The sequence below is a fragment of the Phascolarctos cinereus genome, unplaced genomic scaffold (genome assembly GCF_003287225.1).
Source record: "Phascolarctos cinereus isolate Bilbo 61053 unplaced genomic scaffold, phaCin_HiC Scaffold_725;HRSCAF=1366, whole genome shotgun sequence".
Classification (NCBI taxonomy): Eukaryota; Metazoa; Chordata; class Mammalia; order Diprotodontia; family Phascolarctidae; genus Phascolarctos; species Phascolarctos cinereus.
The window spans coordinates 1337421-1360562 of record NW_027556097.1 but is presented as its reverse complement, the minus strand read 5'-3'; the positions used below and the strand labels follow the sequence as shown (position 1 = coordinate 1360562).

General features: G+C 38.4%; 1 protein-coding gene across 1 annotated transcript in view; it reads right to left on the bottom strand.

Moving 5' to 3' along the window:
• Positions 1-14894, bottom strand: part of ARL6 (ARF like GTPase 6) — a 39708-nt gene extending 24814 nt beyond the window's left edge. The window contains exons 1-2 of the mRNA XM_020977953.2: positions 14630-14894; positions 5869-6019 (exon numbers count right to left, since the gene is read on the bottom strand). Coding sequence (XP_020833612.1) covers positions 5869-5991 — 123 coding nt within the window. The 5' untranslated portion in view covers positions 5992-6019; positions 14630-14894. The remainder of the gene's footprint in view (positions 1-5868; positions 6020-14629) is intronic.
• Between the last annotated feature and the right edge of the window lie 8248 nt (positions 14895-23142).

Below are 23142 nucleotides of genomic sequence, written 5' to 3'. Positions count from 1 at the left end.
CCTTAAAGAAAAACACAGCTTGGGTACAAACTCAACTAGAATTCTGGAAGAGACAAAATAAGAGGTTTTTTTTTTTAAATAAATGGAATGAGAGAGCTTGAGGAAAAAAACTGGAAAAGAAATGAGAACAATGGAAGAAAGAATTTGAAAGAGAATTAACAGCTTAAGCACAAGAGGTACAAAATCTTGCCCAAGCAATATACTCCCTAAAAATGAGAATGGACCAAATGACTTTCATTAGACAACAAAAAAAATTAAAATAATCAAAAGACTGGGGGGAAAAAAGAGGAAAATGTAAGGTATCTGCAAAAAAAATGACATGAAGAACAGTCTAAAGAGAAAAAATTTAAGAATCAAAGGAATGTTTGAATGCCATTACCAAAAAAAAGTCTATATTATTTCAAGAAATCGTAAAAGAAAACTGCTCAGACTTCTTAGAACCAGAGGGCACAGTGCAAATAAAAATCTAGAGTCCACCACTCACCTCCTGAAAGAAATCCTAAAATGAGAACTCTCAGAAACAACAGAGCCAAAATACAGAACTTCTGAGTCAAAAAAAATTTTTTTTAAATTAAAAAAACAAAACAAAACACAACTATGTGATCTTTAGTGAACTTATTAATCTCAATGGACCTTTAGTTTTTTCATCTGGAAACCCATCAGTTCTGTTCCTCTGTATAAACATAAGATATTATTATCTATAGTATTCACTCAAAGTCCTACTTTAATTAGGTACTACTCAGAATAAGTGATGTTTAGAATAGGGTATAAGCTGCTAGCTATGCAATTATATTTACTTTCTGAAAAGCTTTGATAAACAATTTTCCTTTAACTTGTAGAAACAGTTTGCCATCTCAAAGCAGATGAGACATTAATGACCTAAAACATTTTACTTATTTGCCAACAAAAAGGTAATGGGACACTTTTGATATTCAATGTAGACATTTAAGGTTATAATGTGACTTGAGTAGCCATTCTATAATCTTGGATGTACCATGAATCCAACAAGTGCTCCTACTTAATATCAATGTGACCTTCAACAAATCCTTAACCTCTCTGGGTGGGTCTCAGTTTCCTGAGTTTCCATTTCAGTAGCCCAGATCACTGGCTCTTGCCCAAGCCTACCCCAACCCACCTAGATCACTTAATTAATTTACTTGACATTTCTTTCACTGCCTTGTCCCACTCCAGATTACCTACATATACTGACTATTCCTTCATCTCATCTAGACCCTTTCACTTCAGCCCCTGGCCCACCCTAGGCTACTTACCACTCCTTAATCCTATCCAGATCTTCTCATGTCCTTTTTTGTACATAAGTATATGCCCATGAAGGCTCAGATTCTCTAAGAATCTGCCTGCTCCTATAAGTGTTACAATAAATTCTGCCTGACTGGAAGATGGTTTGAGTGCATGAATTCATTCCCGGGGGACACCACCCTGTACCTTGACATTTTGGGATTCCCAGCAACCCCAAACTGCATCAAAAGTAGCACTAAAGGGTGGACTACTAACAAAAACTCATCTGTTTACACTACAATTTATTTTGCATTTCTGTCTACCTAGTCTCTAAAAGAAAGCACTGAAGTAAAACTGTTTAACCCAATGCATCACTGCTCTGTAAATATTTTGTTTGCTCAAAAGAGGCTACAGAGAGAGGGAAGGAGATTCTTTAATTTGTTAGGATCACTAGCTGGGGGCTTGAGATGAAACAAAGTCATTTTTACTAATATCTACTATTACAGTTCCCCAAAAGCAGGGATAAGATTAAATGAATCTGAATCAAAGTACTCTTTCAGGAGAGAGGAAAGATAAGTAATCAGAAAATCAGAGTCTATTACCTCGGAGGTGTGTTGGACAAGTTGCCCACCCCCTCCCTTGTTTTGTGACCACCAACCCAGCCTTATCTTTGCCAAATAAGTCAATCTTCTAGATGCCAAGCTTGTTTTGGGTAAAAAGTATCTCTCACCTCAACCAATGAGGATAAAGAGATAGAGGTAAACAGGTGGTGGTGGGGTTTTCTTAGAGTTGTTTGTCTAGGGGTATATAACTGCTTGCTTGATGGTTGTAGCCTGCCTCCCTACTCCAGTCCGCCCTGGGTAGGTGATGCCCAATTCTTGTACAAGACTTGCTAAATAAAACTTCTGTTCCTACCTAGAGAAGCCTCTGAATTTTATTTTGAGTAAGTGGTCTCTATCCCACTCAGAGGCAAGTAGCCTTCAGCAACTCCCTTCCCCATAGTTTTTCAAAGCAGCTTAAAGAGGTCCTATACAAATATCTCAAAGAAGGAGAAAAAAAGAAGAGGACTATAGGAAAGCCTGAATGGAAAACCTGGGGGAAGAGTGGCTCTACCCAAATAAGGTTGGGGGCCAAAGGGAAGGACTCTTCTTCAGATAAACAACTCCAAACCCCCAAGTACTATTCATGTTTATATTACGACAACATTTTTATGTTTGAAAACATTTAATTAAATGAAGTTTTTACCTTTTGGGGGAAAGGGAAGTTAATTCTAAGCACTTTTGGGACCCTATAAAAATTTTCTGTTATAAATATCCTCCATTAGAGCATTCCTTTGATGATTCCTTGTACCACAGAGGTAGGCCTTGATTCTTGAATGCCATGTTAAGCACAGTGAAAATCTTAGAAAGTCCTGCTGATGTGGTTTAGGGGTTTAGGGGTGCTGGGACCCCAAAATCACAACATGCAACCCCTGCTTGAAAGAATTCGACCCAAGCCTTCTTTCAGCCCAAAGACAAGGTTTATTAGCTTATTGGGCAGACTCTTTAAGAAGTCTGAACATTAGTAAGCTATTGGCCAGATTTTAAGAATCTGAGCAGTGGCTAGATTATAAAAATCCCAGCATCTTAATGGAGACAAGATGGACCTTATATACAGAAAGACTGTGGGAGGGATCTAGGAGTGGCCAAGTAGTCCAAGAGTAATAGAATTACCAAGGGTGGGAAGTGGCCTGGGGACACAGGGAGGCAAGACAAGAGGGGAAACTGGGTGTAGCCACAATGAGAGGCCAGTTGATAGGATTACAGCCTCAGGAGACCACCAGAGATGTGGCTTTGTGGGAAACTTCAGGGTTTTTCCTTTCCCAACTCCATCACTGCTAAGATGCTAGAAATACAAAGCACCAGCCAGGTTATATTCAGAGAGGCTTATCACCATATCAAATGCAGGAGGATGAATTTTTTGCCCACAACTCTTGAAAGGAATAGACGGGTTTTGATTTATATCAGTGAAGAAATCATGCATACTAGCCAGTACTAATGTAGTTAGAAAGTAAAAAACATTCATTTTGGACTCAGATGGTTTTAACTATAAGCCATGATTAACCTCATTCTCAGTTTTTAGATTTTTGTAAAGCAAAGACAATTTTAAGTTTATTTTTAAAAACTTGTGTTTCCTTCTTTCTCCTGGATCTCACTTTAATGGGGTCAAAGGTATGATACTAGTATCAACATAAATTGTGCCAGAGAGATTATCTAATAGTCTGCTGTTATATCACTGGAAATAATCTCCACACTAGAGAAGGAAAACACAGACTAAAAGAAAAATGATAGCAAAATGTAAATGTCTACTTGAATGCAAAAGTCTAGGATCCACACAACATGGTTATGATGAGATGACCTAAAAATACATAGCACTAATTTAAAAATAGTAGTTCAGTAAAACTGAATGACTAGCAGACAGTGATAAATGATACTTAAACAGCAGACAAAATGGGGACCGGACTGTGTCTATGAATTTTTGTGCCATTTAATAGCCCTAGGAGACTGTTTATAATTCTGGCTGGAAAAAAAAAAAGATCCACTAGTTCTGAAGGACTTGGGAAACTGGGTGAGCATCAGATGTTTCTCATCCTAACTACAAAAGTCATGCTAATATGTACTAGGATGAAGGTCAAATATAATCTCCTAGAACCATTCTGCATTCAATAAAGAAAATATATGCCAAGCATATCTGGACTCAAGGTTAACCCAGGGCTTGTCAAGACCTCAGGAGTCATTGATTTTGTGATTATATCAATTAAAGTGATCCTGTAATTTGACCAATAACGACTTAAATCAAAGGCAGAAGAGGTAAAACCTTAGGATTCTAGTGACTGATACTACATTTGACTGTTAGGAAAGTGGCACTTAGGTATGCAATAAAAATTTGTTGAAGAATAGTGCTGTCCTGGTACCATGTTTTACTTATCATGGCTTTTAATGGGTTTAGCATCATTTTTAGTCAGGTTAGAAAATCACATCAAACTCTATTAAATTCAATAAAATTACACTGATACAGTAATACAATTTTCATGAAGATCCTACTCTAATGTCTCATAAAATAGATATTTAACAAGATCTATCCATTTTCCAGTATTATTTTTATAATATCCAGGGACAGCTAGGTGGCGCAGTGGATAGAACACTGGCCCTGGAGTCAGGAGGACCTGAGTTCAAACCTGACCTCAGACACATGACACTCACTAGCTGTGTGACCCTGCGCAAGTCACTTAACCCTGTTGCCTAGCAAAACAAACAAACAAACAACAAGCAAATAAAATATAATATCCTTCACATATGTTAAATCACAAACATTAGTAAAAATAAATCATTATTTTTGTCAATTGTGAATTTGTATTAGAAAAAAAAAAGAACTAGTATGCCCTGACTGCTCCCATCTTATTCGACCCAATTCCATCTGATCATTCGCCTATAATGCTATTCCTCTACAGAGGTTATTAGGATAATGGTAATAGAGAATGGAGGTATAGGTAAGAATGGATATGTGTCAACCACTAAAATCTCTTGGTCTAGGGCTCAAAGCCTGGAGTGAGGTCAAACCCCAGATGCTTTTCCTTGCTCTTCAACCAAACTACAGGTCCAGCCCTAGCTGGCTGGTTGTGATCGTCTCCCTTCAACTGTTAAGTTAGTCATATATATCATATCTTATTTTATCAATTCTAGTAAAAAGCCCTGGCTGCTACTGATAATCAAGTTAGTAACCCTGTTCACTGATATATAAATTGGGACAGTGTGGGCCTTCTTGTTCTCAATCCCAACTCCAAATTTCTAGTTCTTGGCTCTCTAGCCATGACATTAACCATCACCGTCAATCCTCTGTTGGCAAAGCCAGGCGGTAACTGATTTCTTTACATTGTAAATCTGGCCAATGTAGGAAGAAGGAATGTCATCAGGAAGAGAGGAATGGATGGCATTCAGCTGTAGAGCAATCTCCTCTCATAAAAACCATAACATTCATTTTCTCCAATCTAAAGATTTGTGCATGTATATAGAATCCATTTTTAATGACTAGGAGTGCATTATTCATAGAACTTCATTATGTTGCTGACTATTTAGGCACTCTCCTACTAAATTTGGTCCTTCAGTAAGAAGATAATGGGAGGAAGAAAAGAAGAAACAAATAAATAAATTTAGGAAATTACAAAGAAATGCTTAAAAGTAATGGTTGAAGTTAAATTTGGCCATTTAAAAATCTTTTTTCACACAAATAATTGAGAGTTGGCTATATATAAAAATGTTTAAGCAATAGTACAGTGATAAAAATAGTGTTACTTCATGTCTCTGTAGAGTTGTCATTCACTTACGACAAGGTTGTATGACAGAGAAAAGAGCATTAGTCTAAGAGTTAGGAGATGCATATTATAATTGTGGCTTTGTTATTGTAAAGCAGTAGAAACTTTGGCAAATTGTTTAACTATGATGGGAATCAGTTTCCTAAAAAAATGAATAGGAAAGGACAGATTCTTTGGGTTTTGGAGTTATGCCATCAAACAAAATAGAGTTCACAGTTACACAAGCTAACTTTACTGAATTATAGACAAGTGGTAAAGTAACTTAGAAAGCTACTTACATTCGAAGGTTTGAGTTTGTTAATGATGGTTGTTTTGCCACTGTTATCCAGCCCAAGGCACAGAACATGAACTTCCTTCTTCTTCAGGCCAAGCAAGCCTGACAGCTTGTCCAGCAATCCCATAACGATGATTCAAATTTTCACAAACCAGCTAAGAGTGCACAAAAGAACACAAAACTATTATAAAAGGCACTCCAAGTATACACGGTACATATGTGGGTCAAGAATATGAAGACTGGAGAGACGATGGAAAAGGCAATGTCACTACAAGTTGTAATCACTAAACAGAATATAAGCTGATTACAGCAAAGAAGTCTTGTCTGCAAAGCAGATTGACTGCTTATAAACCTGGGCACACAGGATAATGAATACCCTTGGAGTTGCTAGACAGGTTTCATTTCAGACATGGTATATTAGACAACAGCATGGATCAGATTCAGGACAATGCTGCTTTTAGGGTTCGTTAATTTAAATTATAAATTTGAAGAGGCTATATCAGTTAACAATGACAACAATTAAAGAGTTAGGATTTAGAACCTATAAAAAATAGGATAACTGAAACATAATCATCACTTGAAAAAATGTTCAACCTCACTAATAACCAGAGATAAAAATTAAAACAAATTTGAGGAATTACCTCACCTCCATCAAGTTGTTAGAAATAATTAAAAACAACAAAACACCATTCTAGTGGGATTGTGGATATAGAAGTATGTTCACACATTGATGGTAGACCCTCAAATGGGTAGCTTTTTAAAATATTGCAATATACAATGAAAGTAGCAAAAAAAAATACCTTCTGTATCAATAATTCTATTTTTGGGAATATACTCTGAGAATATAATCAACAAGAAACAACAAACTCTGTTTAAAGAGTCTTACAGCAACATTTTTTCAACTGCGAAAACAAAAATTCAAATAAAACTGGAAGCAAGCTAAACATTAAATGAGGGAACTGAATATAAAAATTAAGGCAAAATCTTTATGAAATAATGTATGGTGAAAAAAACAAATCTAAAGGAACAAAGCACACTCTGACCACTTAAAGGAAACAAGAATAAGCAAGAATGGACACATGAATGGACATACAATGACTACTTATAAAGAGTAAATGAAAAGTCCTAACATTATTTTACAAATTGGAATTCACTGCACAAAGAGTTCTAAAGCAATTTTGGGTTGTATTGATATTTAATAGGATAATAAGTCACTCACAAAACAGATTTAATTAGTTTAGAAAGCAAAGGGCAGGGAAGTGAATTAACCTTTTCTTTATCAGATAGTATCAGATATTCTTCACTTTTACTGAAAACCAAAGTAAACAAAACAGGTTTAGGTTAGATATAAGGGGAAATATCCTGCCTAGAATTGTTAGCAAATTTTTACCAAGAGATGAAGACCATGTAACTTCTTTCTATTTGGGGGTATTAAAGTACAAAATACTTAGATGTATTCATTTGGGATAATTTAGATATAGTATAGTATACTAGCTCATGTTTCTTCACTGTGCACATGCTATTCAAGTTTCTTCTTTCAAGCCAGGGAGAGAGAAAACTGTAAGATGAAAAATGACCATTCAATTATATTTCAAATTCCAAATTTGGCTAAATTTCTTATAGTACAGTAGTATCCCATCATATTCATATGCTATACCATAACTTGCCTATCCCAAAATTGATGGTGGGCGGCCCATCAGATTTCTGTTGTCACTTCACAAAGAGCTACAAGTATTTTAAAATATCCTTAGTGTGTGTATTGCTTAGCACTACTTTCTCCCTATTCTCCCTCTAATTCCCTCTCTCCCTTCTTTTTCCCTCAAATTTCCCTGTTGATTGAAATGTAGTTCTCTACCCAATTGTGTGTATGAAAGTACATGTATTCTTCCCCTTTGACTAGTTCATATGAGAATGAGGTTCAAGTGTTAACTGCACCCCCAACTGCTTCCCTTTTTGTACAGACTTCTAACTATGCATCTCATTTTTGTGAAATAATTTTTCCTAGCTTTTCCTTCTCTTCACTTTCTCTTGTGTATTCCTCTTCCCCTCCCTTTCCATTCTTCTTTTAAGATCATCAGACATGAGACACAAAGGAACCACTTCCAGGATTTCTGTCCAATTAGACTTGCTCTATGACTACTGTTGATGACAGTATTCAAAGTTGTGTTGTGTTAAGTCGTTTCTCAGTCATGTCCAACTCGTTGTGACTCCATTCAGGGTTTTCTTGGCAGAGATACTGGAGTACCATTTCCTTCTCCAACTCATTTTACAGATGAAGAAACTGAGGCAATCAAGGTTAAGTGGCTTCCCCAGGGTCACACAGCTAATAAGTGTCTGAGGCCAAATTTAAACTCAGGAAGATGAGTCTTCCTGAGGGTTAAGTGACTTGCCCAGGGTCACAACAGAAAGAGGAGCCTTCCTGACTTCAGGGCCGGTGCTCTGTCCACTGCACCACCTAGCTGCCCCAGGTTTCAAAAGGGATACATACATACATCATCTCTCCATTTTAGAATGTAAGCAGTTAATCCCTGTTAAATTCCCTATAATTTTTCATTTGTGTTTACTTTTTTATGTTTCTCTTAATTCCTTTGTGTTTGAACTTCAAAGTTTCTATTCAGCTCTAGTCTTTTTGTCAGGCCCATTTCCCCTGAGATTATATTCAGTTTTGCTGGGTAAGATTATATCATCTACCTTCTAGAGTATCATATTCTAAACTCTTCACTACTTTAAAGGGTAGCTGCTAAATCATGTGTGATTTTGATTATCTTTATATTTGAATTCTTTCTTTCTGACTGCTTGCAGTATTTTTTTGTCAACCTGGAAGCTTTAGATTTTAGCTATATCCCTGAGGTTTCTTTTAGAAGATGACTGGTAGATTCTTTCAATTTCCACTTTGCCCTGTGGTTCTAAGAGTCTTGAACAATTTTCTTTTAAGATTTCTTTATATATGATGTTTAGGCTCTTTATTTTGGTTTTGGCAATATAGTTCAATGAGTCACATTTTCTTTTCCTCATTGATCTGTTTTTTAAGTCAATTGTTTTTGCTACAAGATACTTCACATTTTGTTCTAATGTTTCAGTCTTTTGACTTTGGTGTAGTCTTTGTTGTCTAATTGGTTTCTCCTTGATCCAGTCTCATTTTCAGGGAGTATGCTGCTTTGGCAAGGTTTTATACCTTTTGTACTAAATTGCTAATTCACTTTCCAATTCTTTTTTCCATAGCTCTCATTTCTTTCCCAGTTTTTCCTCTAAAAACTCTGAAGCTTTCTGAAAAGGTGGCATTCGATTTCATTTAATTTATAAAAACATTTACTTCTTTTTAAAAAAAAACTCTTGCTTCATTTCTTCTAAGAATTCTAGTTGAATTTGTGCCCAAGCTGTATTTTTCTTTGAGGCTTTGCTTGTAGATGTTTTGGAGTCATTCTTTTCTTCTGGGTTCATGTATTCAGTGTCCCTGTCACCATAATAGTTTTTTTTATGACAGGACTTTTTTTTTTTGCTCATTCTTCCAGCCTACATTCTGACTTCAGATTCCATATGAGGGCCAGGTTCTGCACACTACCATATGGAAAGTCTGGACTTTATTAAGTCATAAGAATGTTGCTCTCTTGAGACTAGTGAGAATTGTGTTATTTTAGACTCCTAAATTTCAGTGCCCTCAAAGTGCAAGGTAAAGTCTGATGGTTACCCCACCCTCCACTCCCTTCTGCACTCCTATTTTCTGATTTGAATCTGAGTATGAGCAACAATTCATTGTTGCTGGACTAAGTCACTGTCAGCCAGCAGGAAAGCTCTGCTGGTTCAGTGACAGAACTAGAGGCTTCTTTAAAGTCTAGCATTCCTGTCCTGGTTATTCCCTCTATAGGCTTCAAATTGTATTAAAAGGTAACATTGACACTCTTCTCCCGCCATAGGTTCCTTCCTCAGGCTACTCTGGATTTGCGACTCAGAACTGGTACTGAACAACAAACCTGTTCCCAGATCACCATACAAGGTCACTACATGGTATAGGTGTTAGGGTCACTTCTTGAAGTTAGACATAGTGCCCATGCACTGAAATGCTCAGAAGAACCCACTCCTGGCCAGACCTTGACACCAGTGTCCACAAATCTCTCTGTTGACTTGGGCTGAACAAATGACTCACTATGATTTTTTTTCTTGGATTTCCCAATGTGATTTGGCTGATGCATTTTCTAGATCATTTTGGAGGAGTTTGGCAAAGGAGCTCACTGTACTCCTTCCTGCTAATCTGCCTTCTTGGTTCTACCTCAGAAGTAATCTCTGCCTGTATTTTGCATGAAAACTGCCATGCAGAGGAGGCCAAAAGAGTCTAGAAACAGTCTAAGCCAGCAAACATTTAATCTTCTAAGAACAACATAAATTTACAAATATAAACCATATTAATTTTTAAAATAAAATTTTATTGGTATATTTTTTTTACATCACTTATATTCCTCCACTGATTGTCTCTTTGACCCCTTCCCAGAAATCCATCTCTTAAAATAATGAAAAAGAGAAAGAAGGAAAAAAAGTGCTCCACAAAATTAATCAACATATCAGAAAAGTCTGATACTCTTATGTAGTCTATAAGCCATTTCTTGATCCTGTTATATTTTTGAAAATTACATTTATAATCCTTCTTTATGACCACTTTTACATTGAAGTCACTGAAAACTGAAGTATATGTTGATTTAATTTGGGTGCTCCTATCCAATTCTTTGGAGAATTTTCTCATCCTCTGCCACAGACATTGCACATAAACTTTTCTCCATGGTAATCTTTTTTATAATGATTACTGCAAGATGAAATAATCAAGTAAACCATGAAATTATATCTTTTTGCCTTTGGATACATAACAAAATCAACCACACCAATTCCTTTATTTGACTTTCCAAAGAGAACTTGAAGCCTTCTTTCTAGTTAAGTACAATATTTTATATGTTCTGGTTTCATTTGGAGCATTGGTTTTAAACATTTTTTTGTATCATAGACCTTTCTAGCAATCTGGTGAAGCCTATGTACTCCTCTTCAGCATGATTTTTTAAATGCATAAAATAAAATATATAGGATTACAAAGGAAATGAATCACATTGAAATATAATTCTCAAAATATATCTTTTTAAAAGTTCATGACCTAAGTTAATTTACTTATTCAGTGCCATGCCAATTGAACTACCAAAAATTATTTTACAGAGCTAGAAAAAATAATAACAAAATTCATCTGGAAGAACAAAATGTCCAGAATATCAAAGAAATTAATGAAAAGAAATGCAAGGGAAGGTGGACTAGCTGTACCAGATCTTAAATTGTATTATGAAGCAGTAATCATCAAAACTACTTGGTACTGGCCAAGAAATAGAGTGGTGGATCAGTGGAATAGGTTAGGTATGCAAGACACAGTAGTCAATGACTATAGTTATCTACTATATGATACATCCAAAGACCCCAGCTTCTGGGATAAGAACTCACTATTTGACAAAAACTACTGGGAAAACTGGAAAATAGTATGGCAGAAACTAGACATAGACCAACATTTTACACCCTATACCAAGATAAAGTTAAAATGGGTACATGATTTAGATATAAAGGCTGATACTATAAGCAAACTAGCAAGGAACAGTTTACCTGTCAGACTTACGGAGAAGGGAAGAATTTATGACCAAACAAGAGACAGAGAACATTATGAAACGCAAAATGGATTATTTTGATTACATTAAATTGAAAAGTTTTTGCACAAACAAAGCCAATGCAACCAGGATTAGAAGGGAAGCAGAAAGCTGGGAAAGAATTTTTACAGCCAGTGTCTCTGATAAAGGCCTCATTTCTAAAATGTAAAGAGAACTGAGTCAAATTTATAAGAATACAAGTCATTCCCCAATTGACAAACAGTCAAAGGACATGAATAGGCAGTTTTCAGAAGAAGAAATTGAAAAAATGCTCTAAATCACTACTGATTAGAGAAATGCAAATCAAAACAACTTTGAAGTACCATATCATACCTATCAGATTGGCTAACATGACAAAACAGGAAAATGATAAATGTTGGAGAAGATGTGGGAAGACTGGAACATTTGCATTGTTGGTGGAGTTGTGAAACGATCCAACCATTTGGAGAGCAATTTGGAACTATGCCCAAAGGGCCATAAAACTATGCATACTCTTTGACCCAGCAGTACTACTTCTAGGTCTGAATCCCAAAAAGATCATACAAATGGGAAAAGTACCCACACGTATGAAAATATTTATAGCAGCCCTTTTTGTGGTGGCCAAGAATTGGAAATTGAGAAGATGCCCACCAATTAGGGAATGGCTGAACAAGTTGCGGTATATGAATGTAATGGAATGCTATTGTTCCATAAGAAATGATGAGCAGGTGGACTTCAAAAAAACCTCAAAAGACTTACACGAACTGATGTTGAGTGAAAGGAGCAGAGCCAGGAGAACATTGTACACAGTAACAGCATCATTGTGCAATGACTAACTTTCATATACTTGGCTCTTCTCAGCAATGCAAGGATCTAAGACAACAACAAAAGACTCATAATGGAAAATGCTGCCCATATCCAAAGAACTATGAAGTCTGAAAGTAGATTGAAGCATACTATTTGATTTATTTTTTTCTTTTGTTGTTTTGTTTTGTTTCTTCTTTCTCAGGGTTCCTCCCATTGGTTCTAACATTTCTTTACAACATGACTAATATGAAAATATGTTTAACATGAATTTATACAAGATTTGGGAAGGAGGCAAAGGAGGAAGAGGGAGAAAATTGAAAACTCAAAAGCTCATGGAAGTGAATATTGATAACTAAAAATAAATAAATTTTTTTTTAAAAGTTCATGGACTTTTAAGAATACCTGACATATCAACAATAACAACAACAACAACAATAATAATAATAATAGGATTAATTTTTGGGTTTTTTGGCAATAGTAGGTTAATTTATTCGCTACCATGTAAGGAAATCACATTTAATGTATAAGCAGTTAAATGAATGCTCACTTACAGTATAAAAATAAATCACTGAATAAGTGGAAGGGGAAAACACAAGATAGAGACATTTCATTTTGTATTTTTCTTAGTTTTTTCTTTTCATTTCCTAAGTTGCCATAGCAAAAAGAAAAAAAAAATCATCTCTTACTGGCCTGATAATGAACCTGTCTGTACTTGGCTAGCCTAACTATATGAATTCAACTACAGAACTCTGCAGAAATAAAGGCAGACGTGAATAATTGGAAAAACATAAGTTGCCCATGGGTGGGTCTAGCCAATATAATAAAAATGATAATATTACCTAAATTGATTTACTTGTCAAGTACAGTACCAATCAAGCTACCAAACAATATTTTGTAGAGCTAGAAAAACTAATAAAATTCATAAGGAAGGAAAAAATAGGCCAAGCATCTCAAAAGTATTACTTTTAAAAAATGGCAAGGAAGGAGGCCTATCAGCACTAAATCTCAAACTGTTTTACAAAGTAGTAATCATCAGTTTATAAATATTTATTAAATGTCTATATCCCTGGCACTATTTTAAGCATTGGGGATACAAAGAAATGTAAAAGCCAATCTCTGCCCTTAAGGAGTTTAGTTTAATGGGAGAGAAAATATGCAAACAATGTATACAAATAAATTATATACAGGAGTGTAAATTGAAAGAAAACTGGAAGGGTGGTGGGGAGGGCAAGCTATGAACGCAAACAGAAGATTTTCTATTTGATCCTGGAGGTGATAGGGAGCTACTGGAGTTTACTGAGTAGAGGAGTGGCATGGTCAGACCTTTGCTATAGGAAGATCACTTTGACAGCTGAGTAGAGAGGATGGTCTGTAGTAATATAACAGAATTATGTTGTGTGATTTTTTTAAATTTAACTTTCTTCCTCCACTTAACCTGATTCGCCTCAGCTTCCCTGATATAGCTTCCTAGTTTGGGGCATATAAAGCCCCTGATGTGAAGAATCTGGGCTACTCTAACTTCTTGGGTTCCTGAGACTGATTGTTGGCATATCCTGCAGTGAGAGATGCTCCCAGAGGTCCAAAAGGAGGGAGTTATCATATCCTGATTACTTACAGACCAGACACATGTCCAGATGGAGATGTGGGGTGACCATCAAGCATCCTAGAAAACGTAGGGGCCACTGTATCTTTGTTGCATATTATTGTTAGGGCAAAGTAAATGTTCTTTGTTATATATTCAGGGACTTGTGAATGCCTCCTTTCTTTCCAACAACAAACTTGAACTAAGAGGGTGCTAGCCATGGGGCTACCTCTCCAACAAGGAGGGAAGGACTAGTGGCAGGCTTCCACCTGAGGTGATGAAGGCCTGAATCACAGTAGTGGCAGTGTCAGAGGAGAGAAGAGAATGAATTCCAGACACTATGAAGATGAAATCAACAGACCTTGGCAACAGACTGCATACTGGGGGAGAGACCGAAGAGTCTAGAGGGACATTCCCAGTCACAAGCCTAGATGATTGGGAAGGATAGGTGGAGTAACACCAGGAACAAAGAGGAGGAAGAAAAGGGGGAGGAGGAAGAGAAGAAGAGAAAGAGGAGGAAAAGGAGGAGGAAAAGGAGGAGAAAGAAGAGGAGTAAGAAAGGAAGAGGAAGGAGGAGGAAGGAGGGACGGGAAAAGGAGAGAAACAGGAGAAAGGAGGAAGAGAAGAGAAAGAAGAGGAGAGGAAGAAAAAGATGAAGAGAAGGAGGAGGAGAAAAGGAGGAGGCGACGGGGGAGCAGACCCCCTCCTCTCCGACTCGCCCTTTCACTCACCCGCGATTCACCACCGGGGAAGCGGGGAGGGAACCTTGCGCGTCTCTGGTTGGGACACGAGGGACCCCCTCCTCAGCTCTCAGGTCCTGTCCGATCCCATCTAAGAGGACTTGCCCGGCGGCCGGAGGGATTCATCCACCCAGGTCAAGAGGGTCGGGAAAACCGAAGCGCCCACAAAATCTACAGGGGGCTAGCAAAGGAGCTTTCAGCACTGATAGGCGTCCCCTAGGCAACCATGGCCCCTTCCGGCCCCGAGGCCCCGCCCTCCCCAGGCTCCTCCTTTCTACTTCTTCTTACAGAACCCGGAAATTGGCTCTGAGATTTGGTGGGGAAGGTCGGGCCCCCCTGGGGGCGTGGTTGGCGGGTTGGGCGGTAAGGAGGGAGTGTGCATGCCTACCTAATGAAGCTTGCGGAAAGCCTTTCCGACCTCCAGTACAGCTCTGACCTGGAACTGGCTAATGTGGGGAGATGAGGTAGGGGTGGGGAATGACTGCAGTAGCCTCACAGATTCACGGGAAATGTAGTCCTTTTTCCTTCGTCCTACCTAGGTCGTTTCGGAGCTCTGGGAGCACCTAGTACTGCAGTGATTTCTCCCCACTCCCTGTTAGCCCCGCCCAAAGCTAGATGCCTTTGCCCGGAGTTGGCGCGGAGTTTGTGTGGGCTCCCTCCTGTAAGGACTGACTGTGAATAGGGGGTTGGTGCTTTTTCTACCTTAATGCCGCTCCTCCAAGGACAAGGCTGGGGCGCAGAGCAAGCGCTCTGAGCGATGGTAGCTGCTGGCTGCAGGGGGCAGTTTGCAGAGTTTTAACTTTGCATCTTCCTTTTACTCCCGGTTGGGGCAGGGCTAAGGATGGAGTCCCCTGATTTTTGTTTAGAGGACAAAGGAGCTGCCATTGGAGTGGAGTGCCCAGGCCCTCCTAGCTCTTCTCTCCTCTTGGGGGAAATGAGAACAGGACCTCGTTTAGCTCAGGATCCCGAAGTTCTGGAACAGAAATAGTAATCATCACAGATCACCTTTATGTAAAACCTGCCAAATACTTTGCTTGACCCCTACCCATTGTTTGGGAAACAAGTCCCCATGAATTCCTAGGGCAAGGATTGAGAAATTATTGATTTGGTGACTCAAGTGGTGTGTGTGTTGTGTGTGTGTGTGTGTGTGTGTGTGAGAGAGAGAGAGAGAGAGAGAGAGAGAGAGAGAGAGAGAGAGAGAGAGAGAGAGAGATAAATTCCTTTAAAATATAAAGGAACTGTTTGGCACTTACTTTTTTTTTCTTTCTTCATTCCTTTCTTTGGGATGGCTACTTCCTCCTGATTGCCGAACCTTGTGACCTTGAACTGTTCAATTGCTTTCTCACAGGGTGCCACGTATCCCTTAATCATTAAATCCAAAGACTTTTTTTTTCCTGTCTTCATCTTTCTTCATCCTTCTTGACTATTCTGTTTTAACATGACTGATCACTCATTTCTGTAGACTCCCTTGACTTTTGTGGCACTATTCTAGCCTAGATCTCCTAACGTTTGTAATCCATCTTTATGCAAGATTCCTTCCCCCTCCCCTACGTGCTGTTCTGTTATTACACGTTATTCTTAGTGATCTCACCTGTTCTATGCATTCCTCTAAAATTTACAATTTTAGACGCTGAGTGTCTAAGTAATTTGCCTAAGATAACACAGCTAGTATTCATTAGACAGTGCTTGAAACCAGATCTTCCTGACTCTGAAGCCAACTCTCTTGAACCTTCCCCCCCCACCCCAATTTCTGTAAGGTAAGATAGATTTCCATACCCAATTGAGTGTGTATGTTATTCTCTCCTTAAGCCAAATTCAATGAGAAGATTCACTCATTCTCTCTTACCTCCTCCCCATTTCCCCTCCACTCTAAAAGTCTTTTCTTGTCTGTTTTATGTGAGATAATTTACCCCATTCTCCCTTTCTCCTTCCCCCAAGTATAATCCTGTCTCACCCCTTAATTTTATTCTCCAGATATCACCCTTTATTCTCAACTCACCCTGTGCCCTCTATTTATCTGTCTGTCTATCTATCTATCTATCTATCTATCTATCTATCTATCTATCTATCCATACATATAATTTTTTTCCCTGTGACTACTCTAATACTGACAAAGGACTCATGAGTTACAAATATCATCTTTCCATGCAGAATGTAAACAGTTCAACCATAATAAGTCCCTTATGATTTCTCTTTCCTGTTTACCTCTTCATGTTTCTCTTGGGTCTTGTATCTGAAAGTCAAATTTTCTGTTCAGCTCTGGTCTTTTCATCAAGAATGCTTGAAAGTCCTCTATTTCACTGAATTTCCATTTTTTTCCCCTGAAGGATTATGCTTAGTTTTGCTGGGTAGGTGATTCTTGGTTGTGATCCTATCTCCTTTGCCCTCCACAATATTGTATTCCAAGCCCTGCAGTCTTTTAATGTAGAAGCTGCTAAATGTTGTCTTATCCTGATTGTGTTTCCACAATACTTGAATTGTTTCTTTCTGGCTGCTTGCAATATTTTCTCCTTGACATAGGAATTCTGGAATTTGGCTACAATATTCCTAGGAGTTTTCCTTTGGGGGTCTCTTTCAGGAGGAGATCTGTGGATTCTTTCCATTTCTATTTTGCCCTCTGGTTCTAAAATATCAGGGCAATTTTCCTTGATAATTTCTTGAAAGATGATGTCTAGGCTCTTTTTTTGATCATGGCTTTCAGATAGTCCAATAATTTTAAAATTATCTCTCCTGGATCTATTTTCCAGGTCAGTTGTTTTTCCAATGAAATATTTCACATTGTTTTCTATTTATTCTTTTGAATTTGTTTTACAATGTCTTGATATCTCATAAAGTCACTAGCTTCTAATTGCTCCATTGTAATTTTTAAGGAAGTATTTTCTTCAGTAATCTTTTGGACTTCCTTTTCCATTTGGCCAATTTTGCTTTTGAGGGCATTCTTCTCCTCATTGGCTTTTTGGACCTCTTTTGCCATTTGGGTTAGGCTATTTTTTAAGGTGTTAGTTTCTTCAGCATTTTTTTGGGTCTCCTTCAGCAAGCCATTGACTTGTTTTTCATGATTTTCTTGCATCACTCATTTCTCTTCCTAGTTTTTCCTCTACTTCTCTTATTTGCTTCTCAAAATCCTTTTTGAGCTCTTCTGTGGCCTGTGACCAATTCATATTTTTCTTGGAGGCTTTGGATGTAGGAACTTTGACTTTGTTGTCTTCTTCTGGTTGTATGTTTTGATCTTCTTTGTCACCAAAGTAAGATAATATAGTCTGACTCTTTTTGTGCTGCTTGCTCATGACCCCGACCAATTACTTAAGTTTTAAATTCTTTGTTAAGGTAAGAGTCTGATTCCGTTGTAGAGAATGTACTGTCCCAAGCTTCTGGGGTTTATACAGCTGTTTTCAGAGATACTTGTAGGGACCTGTAAATTTTCAGTTCTTCCAAGGTGGTATGATAAGGGGTGAGGTGTTTACTCCTTTCCTGGCCTGTGACTACAAGTACTTCTTTCTGTCCTGTAACTGTGAGAAGGGGTTTCTCTTCACAGCCACTACAAGCTTCATCAAGCCAGCACTCCTCCTCACCCCAGCACCACCACCCAGAACTGTGGCCCAGATCCAAACACGGGCAAAGCAAGAGATTCCTGCCCTCACCACTGCCAAAGAGATCCCTGCAATCCCTCTCTGATCAGCCACTGGATTCCCCCTTAGTCTGTGAGCTGGAAGCTCAGGAAGCAGCTGCCTGCCCCACCCAGGGCCACGCTCTTGGAGAATGGAGCTGAGACCCGGCCTTCCTTTCTCAGCACTGACAGAAACAGACTTTTCCCACTGACCTTCTAAGTTGTCTTTGGCATTGGTGGATTGAGGAGACTGGAAACCTCCACAGCTGCCCGAGATTCAGTCCTCTGAGGCCTGCTCCAGGTTAGTTGAGGCCTGCACACCCATGCTGAACTGTGTTCCTCTCCCAGCCCGGCATGATATACCTTTCTGATCAACCATCCAGGTTGTCTTGGGCTGGAAATTTGTTTCACTCTTTTTGTGGGTTCTGCTGCTTTAGAATTTTAGAGCCATTTTTTACAGGTATTTGGAGGGGTTTGGGGGGAGAGCTCAAGCAAGTCACTGCTTTTACTCCGCCATCTTGGCTACTGATCAGAAGGGTTTTAAAAAGTTTGTTCCACACTGAAGCAGGAAATAAGGAAGATCAGAAGATCCTCAGTAAATCCAAGATCATCCACCATCCACAGCCACAACAGGCTTTCCAAGAGCAGAAACCTTATATGACTTGCCCAAATTCAGAGAGGTAGTAAATGATATAGCAACACCTGAACCCAAGACTTCTGTCATCAAATTCTTCCACAAAAATAGTCTAATTTCTTTCAGTTTAAAAATCAGTAGATGATCCCCAGCAAATGATTTCAACACATTACTATAGTTTCTTTGGCACTACTTTCAACCTTACTTTGATACCGATATCTGCCCTTCCTTCTGTCTAAATGATAATTGATTTCTGACCTTTATCCCACTGTTTCATTCCACCGTGTTCTATTACTATATTACACAAGCTCGCCTTTTCCACATTTCTGGGCCTATTAATCCATTTTGTTTGGCCTCATACTCACCTCTTCACTACAACATAGAAAGTATATCTTTGCTTAATGATTCACATAGCTCTTGGACAAATGATACCACCAAAGGGATTTCAGTGTGCACCTCCCCTTTTCCCAATGTTCAGCTTTTGGCAATTGTGGAGGAATTATAGCATTCTCCACTGTGGGACCAATTCTCAGAGAGTCAGAAGGTGAATTAAAAATTATTATGGAAGGTATTTTTGGACAGAGTTTCTAGGGGGATGGAAATCACATAGGCAAGGCAACTCTACCCATAGACTATGCTACCTTTCCTCATATTCTTCCTATTGTCCATTTATAAACTTCTGAAGTTTCTAAAGTTCCTTTATTTTCCACAGAAGTTTTCATAGCATTTGGGGGCTCCAAACATGGATGAGCATAAATAAGGTAGGGACTATGGTGACTGTCTGTAAGTGGGAAATTAACTTTAATTATACTTCCCTCTGCTAGGAAACTTTTCATGGTATTTAACTTATATCCTTCATGCTACATTGTTCTGAATATATGCTTCAACTTTTCAAAAACTTGACTTTCTCATGAATTTTTAATCTATTTTAAAATTTCATTAAAAAAAAACCACAAACAACACATGGCATATCACATTGGTGTGATAGACTATTACAAGAGGCCACCTGGCTCAGACCCAGCTTATGTTGTCCTTGGTGCTAAAGCTTAATTTCTAAACTAAGCAATTCTAAGAGCAGAACCAATACAGTTGCAGTGTTTGATGTGTGTGACCTTCACTGGTATTATTGGTGAAGGTCACTTGCCCAAAGTAGGATGGTTGATACTTAGTTAAGGATTAAGTGACTTGTCTTTTTCAGGGAAACCCAATTCACTCTCGCTCTCATTGACTGGCCAACAATAAGTGCCCACGCACCACTTAATGGTCATCTTTTGGGCCCTGATGGATCAGAGTGAATATAACATGAGGCCAACAACCCTGAGGGTCTTCCCCTCCCACTTTGTTTTTTTTTTAAATTAAAGGGGCCATACCTTGACTTACCTTTTAAACCAGCCTTATCACTGAATGGTCTTTGCCTCACTCAAAGTGAGAACTTGGAAAGACCTTAGCTTAAAAAGGCCAAAGTCTTCCACTGTATCCTGGGCCATGTCCAGTTCTGATATATATCTGGCCACTGGACCCAGATGACTGTGGAGAAGAAAGTGAGGCCAGTAACTTTGCATAGCAACCCCTCACATAAATCCAATTCAATTGCAAGTCATGGCATCATCTTCTTGATGTGACAGTCGTCTTTTGAGAACAAAGGACAAACCACAGCTTGTGAGTAGTCCGAGCTACCCCAATGGGGACCTAGCTGGCCAGTTCCAGTCTGGCAGCTCAGCTCCTCCTCTATTATTCTTTAAGGGATGATGAAAGGGATAGTTTTAGAAAAACCTTTGAAGATTTACATGAACTGATGCAAAGTGAAGTGAGCAGAAGCAGGAAACAATTTATACAATAGCAACAATATTGTAAAGACAAACAACTTTGAAAGACTTAGGAACTTTGATCAACACAATGGAACCAGAGGATTCATGGTGATATATGCTATCCATCTCCAGACAGAAAGGTGATAGACTTATAGTGTAAATTAAAGCATATTTTTAAAACATTGCTAATGCAGGAATTTGTTTTGCTTAATTACACATATTTGTTATGGTTTTTGTTTTTCCTTTTTCCATGAGTGGTGGAAGGAGAGGTGAGAGGGAGAGAATTCAGAACTGAAAATAAAATATTAAAAAAATGCAAAAGGTCTAGATAGTCTTTTCTTTCCCTTTAGTATGCCATGTAGACCCCATTTGGAGAATTTATGGGAGGATATGCATGAAAGTTTCATGGGCTAAGAGGGCATGGATGACTATGGTCTGTGTCATTGGAAGCAGTACCAACACTGATGAAATCACAGATCTATCTGAGTATTGAAGTACTCCTGGTACCTATCACAGACTATTATATAGGTGCCTAATAAATTGATTTATTTGTTTAAATTGCAACCAGTATTCTTTCTACCTCTCCGCCTTTATTTGGCTATCCTATTGAGGACTCCACTTCTTATATCCCATTCTACTGATGGCAACTCCTCCTACTCCTCTCAAATTACAGAGCCAGGAAAAGGTATGAGCATACTCTTTGTTTCCCTCTCCCACTTCTATGCCATTCTTCTATCATCATTCCTCAGTGGCCTTGCTTCTTTTGTAATCCATCCCATCCCCTGACATAATCATTAGGGAATTCAGTATTCATGTTCACGACACCTTTAATAAACTGACCTCTCAATTCTTTAAATTCATCAACAATTTTCTTTTCTACCTTGCTTCAGCCACATACCTGCATACTAATGTTTTAAATCTCACTCTTTTGAAATTGTACCACCTTTAAAATTTCTTTTAAAAAAAGTTTTATTCTCTAACCATAGAATTCTATTTTTCTCCTTCTAATCACATTCACAGTAAACTGGAGGTAGCAAGATGTGGCAAAAAAAAAGAGCATTGGATTTGGAGTCAGAGAATCTGGGATTCATATCATAGCTCTACCTGTGTGAACTTGTATGACCTTGGGCAAGGTGCTTAAGTATTTATAAGCCTCAGTTTCCTCATCTGTAATTGATAGGTTGGGTTAAATGACCTTTAAGATAATTTCCTGCTCCAAATCTATTTCCTATGATCCTACTGTTTGCTCTTATTGTGATTATCATCCTAATTTTTCCTTTTCTTCCATTCCTATTTTCTAGGTCCATCTACCCTGACTCAGACTTTATTTCTGTCTATGCCTGATTTTTAACCCATGGCTTGCTATTTTAATGTTGAATTTCTTAATACCCTGGAAATTCTTGCCCTTGTGTCCAATCTGTGAATCCTTGTCCTTAGTTAATCTCCACCATCTGATTCCTCCACTCTTGCTCCAGTGCTGCTTAGCGTTACTAGAGAAAACAATATAACTGAAATTATTCTATACACTAGTAAGTTCATGTTAAAAAATCTCCACTGTATTCTTGCTGCTGCTTAACAATCCTCTGCCCTTACTGACTTCTTCCCTCCTCATCTAGTGCCTGTCCCAACCCTTCTCTTCTACCAAGCCCACCTCCAGTCTCCATATTTAAAGCAGATAATTTAACCATTCATTTCATTAAGAAGATTGAAGCCATCTTACATGACCTTTCTTGAGAATCCTCATCCATTCCTCAAACCTTCTTGGTGTCATTAAGCTTTCCTCTCCTTCCCTCAGTTAGACTAATCCCTTTGCTGGTGCCTTTGATCCCATTCCCTGTAATTTCAGAACTTTGCTCCAGCAATTATCCCCTCTTTCATCCATCTTCAATTTCAGCCTTACCACTAGTTCCTTTCTATCTGCCTATAAACATGTTTATATCTCCTCAAGCATAATAAAGACTTCCCTTGACCCACCGCTTTCATCTACTGTTCCATCTTCCTGCTCTACTTCACAGGAGAATTCTTGGGGGAAAAAAAAGTTCAGTGCTTAATAACTTCACTTTCTCAGGAAACAGTCCTTTCTCAACTTCTTACAATTTGGTTTCTGCCTAATTACTCTACTGATTTAGGAAGGACATATGTCTACTATGTCAAGTTTTTGAAGGTCTGTCACTTGGAAGTGCCATAAAGACATTCTTTATGGCCCTAGGAGCCAGAACTAGAAACAATGACTAGAAGTTATGAAGAGGTAAATTTATCTTGATATCAGGAAAAAATTCCAAACAAAACTATTGCCAACCTTGGTGACACAGGTCTGAGGCTGAGGCTGGCGGACTGATTGAACTCATTAGTTATGAATTACAGTAGAGCTAAAGCTGATTGGGTATCTGCATTGTCTGGGACCCCTGGGAGCAGAAGGTAAGGTGAGAGGCTACCAGGCTGCCTAAGGAGGGCC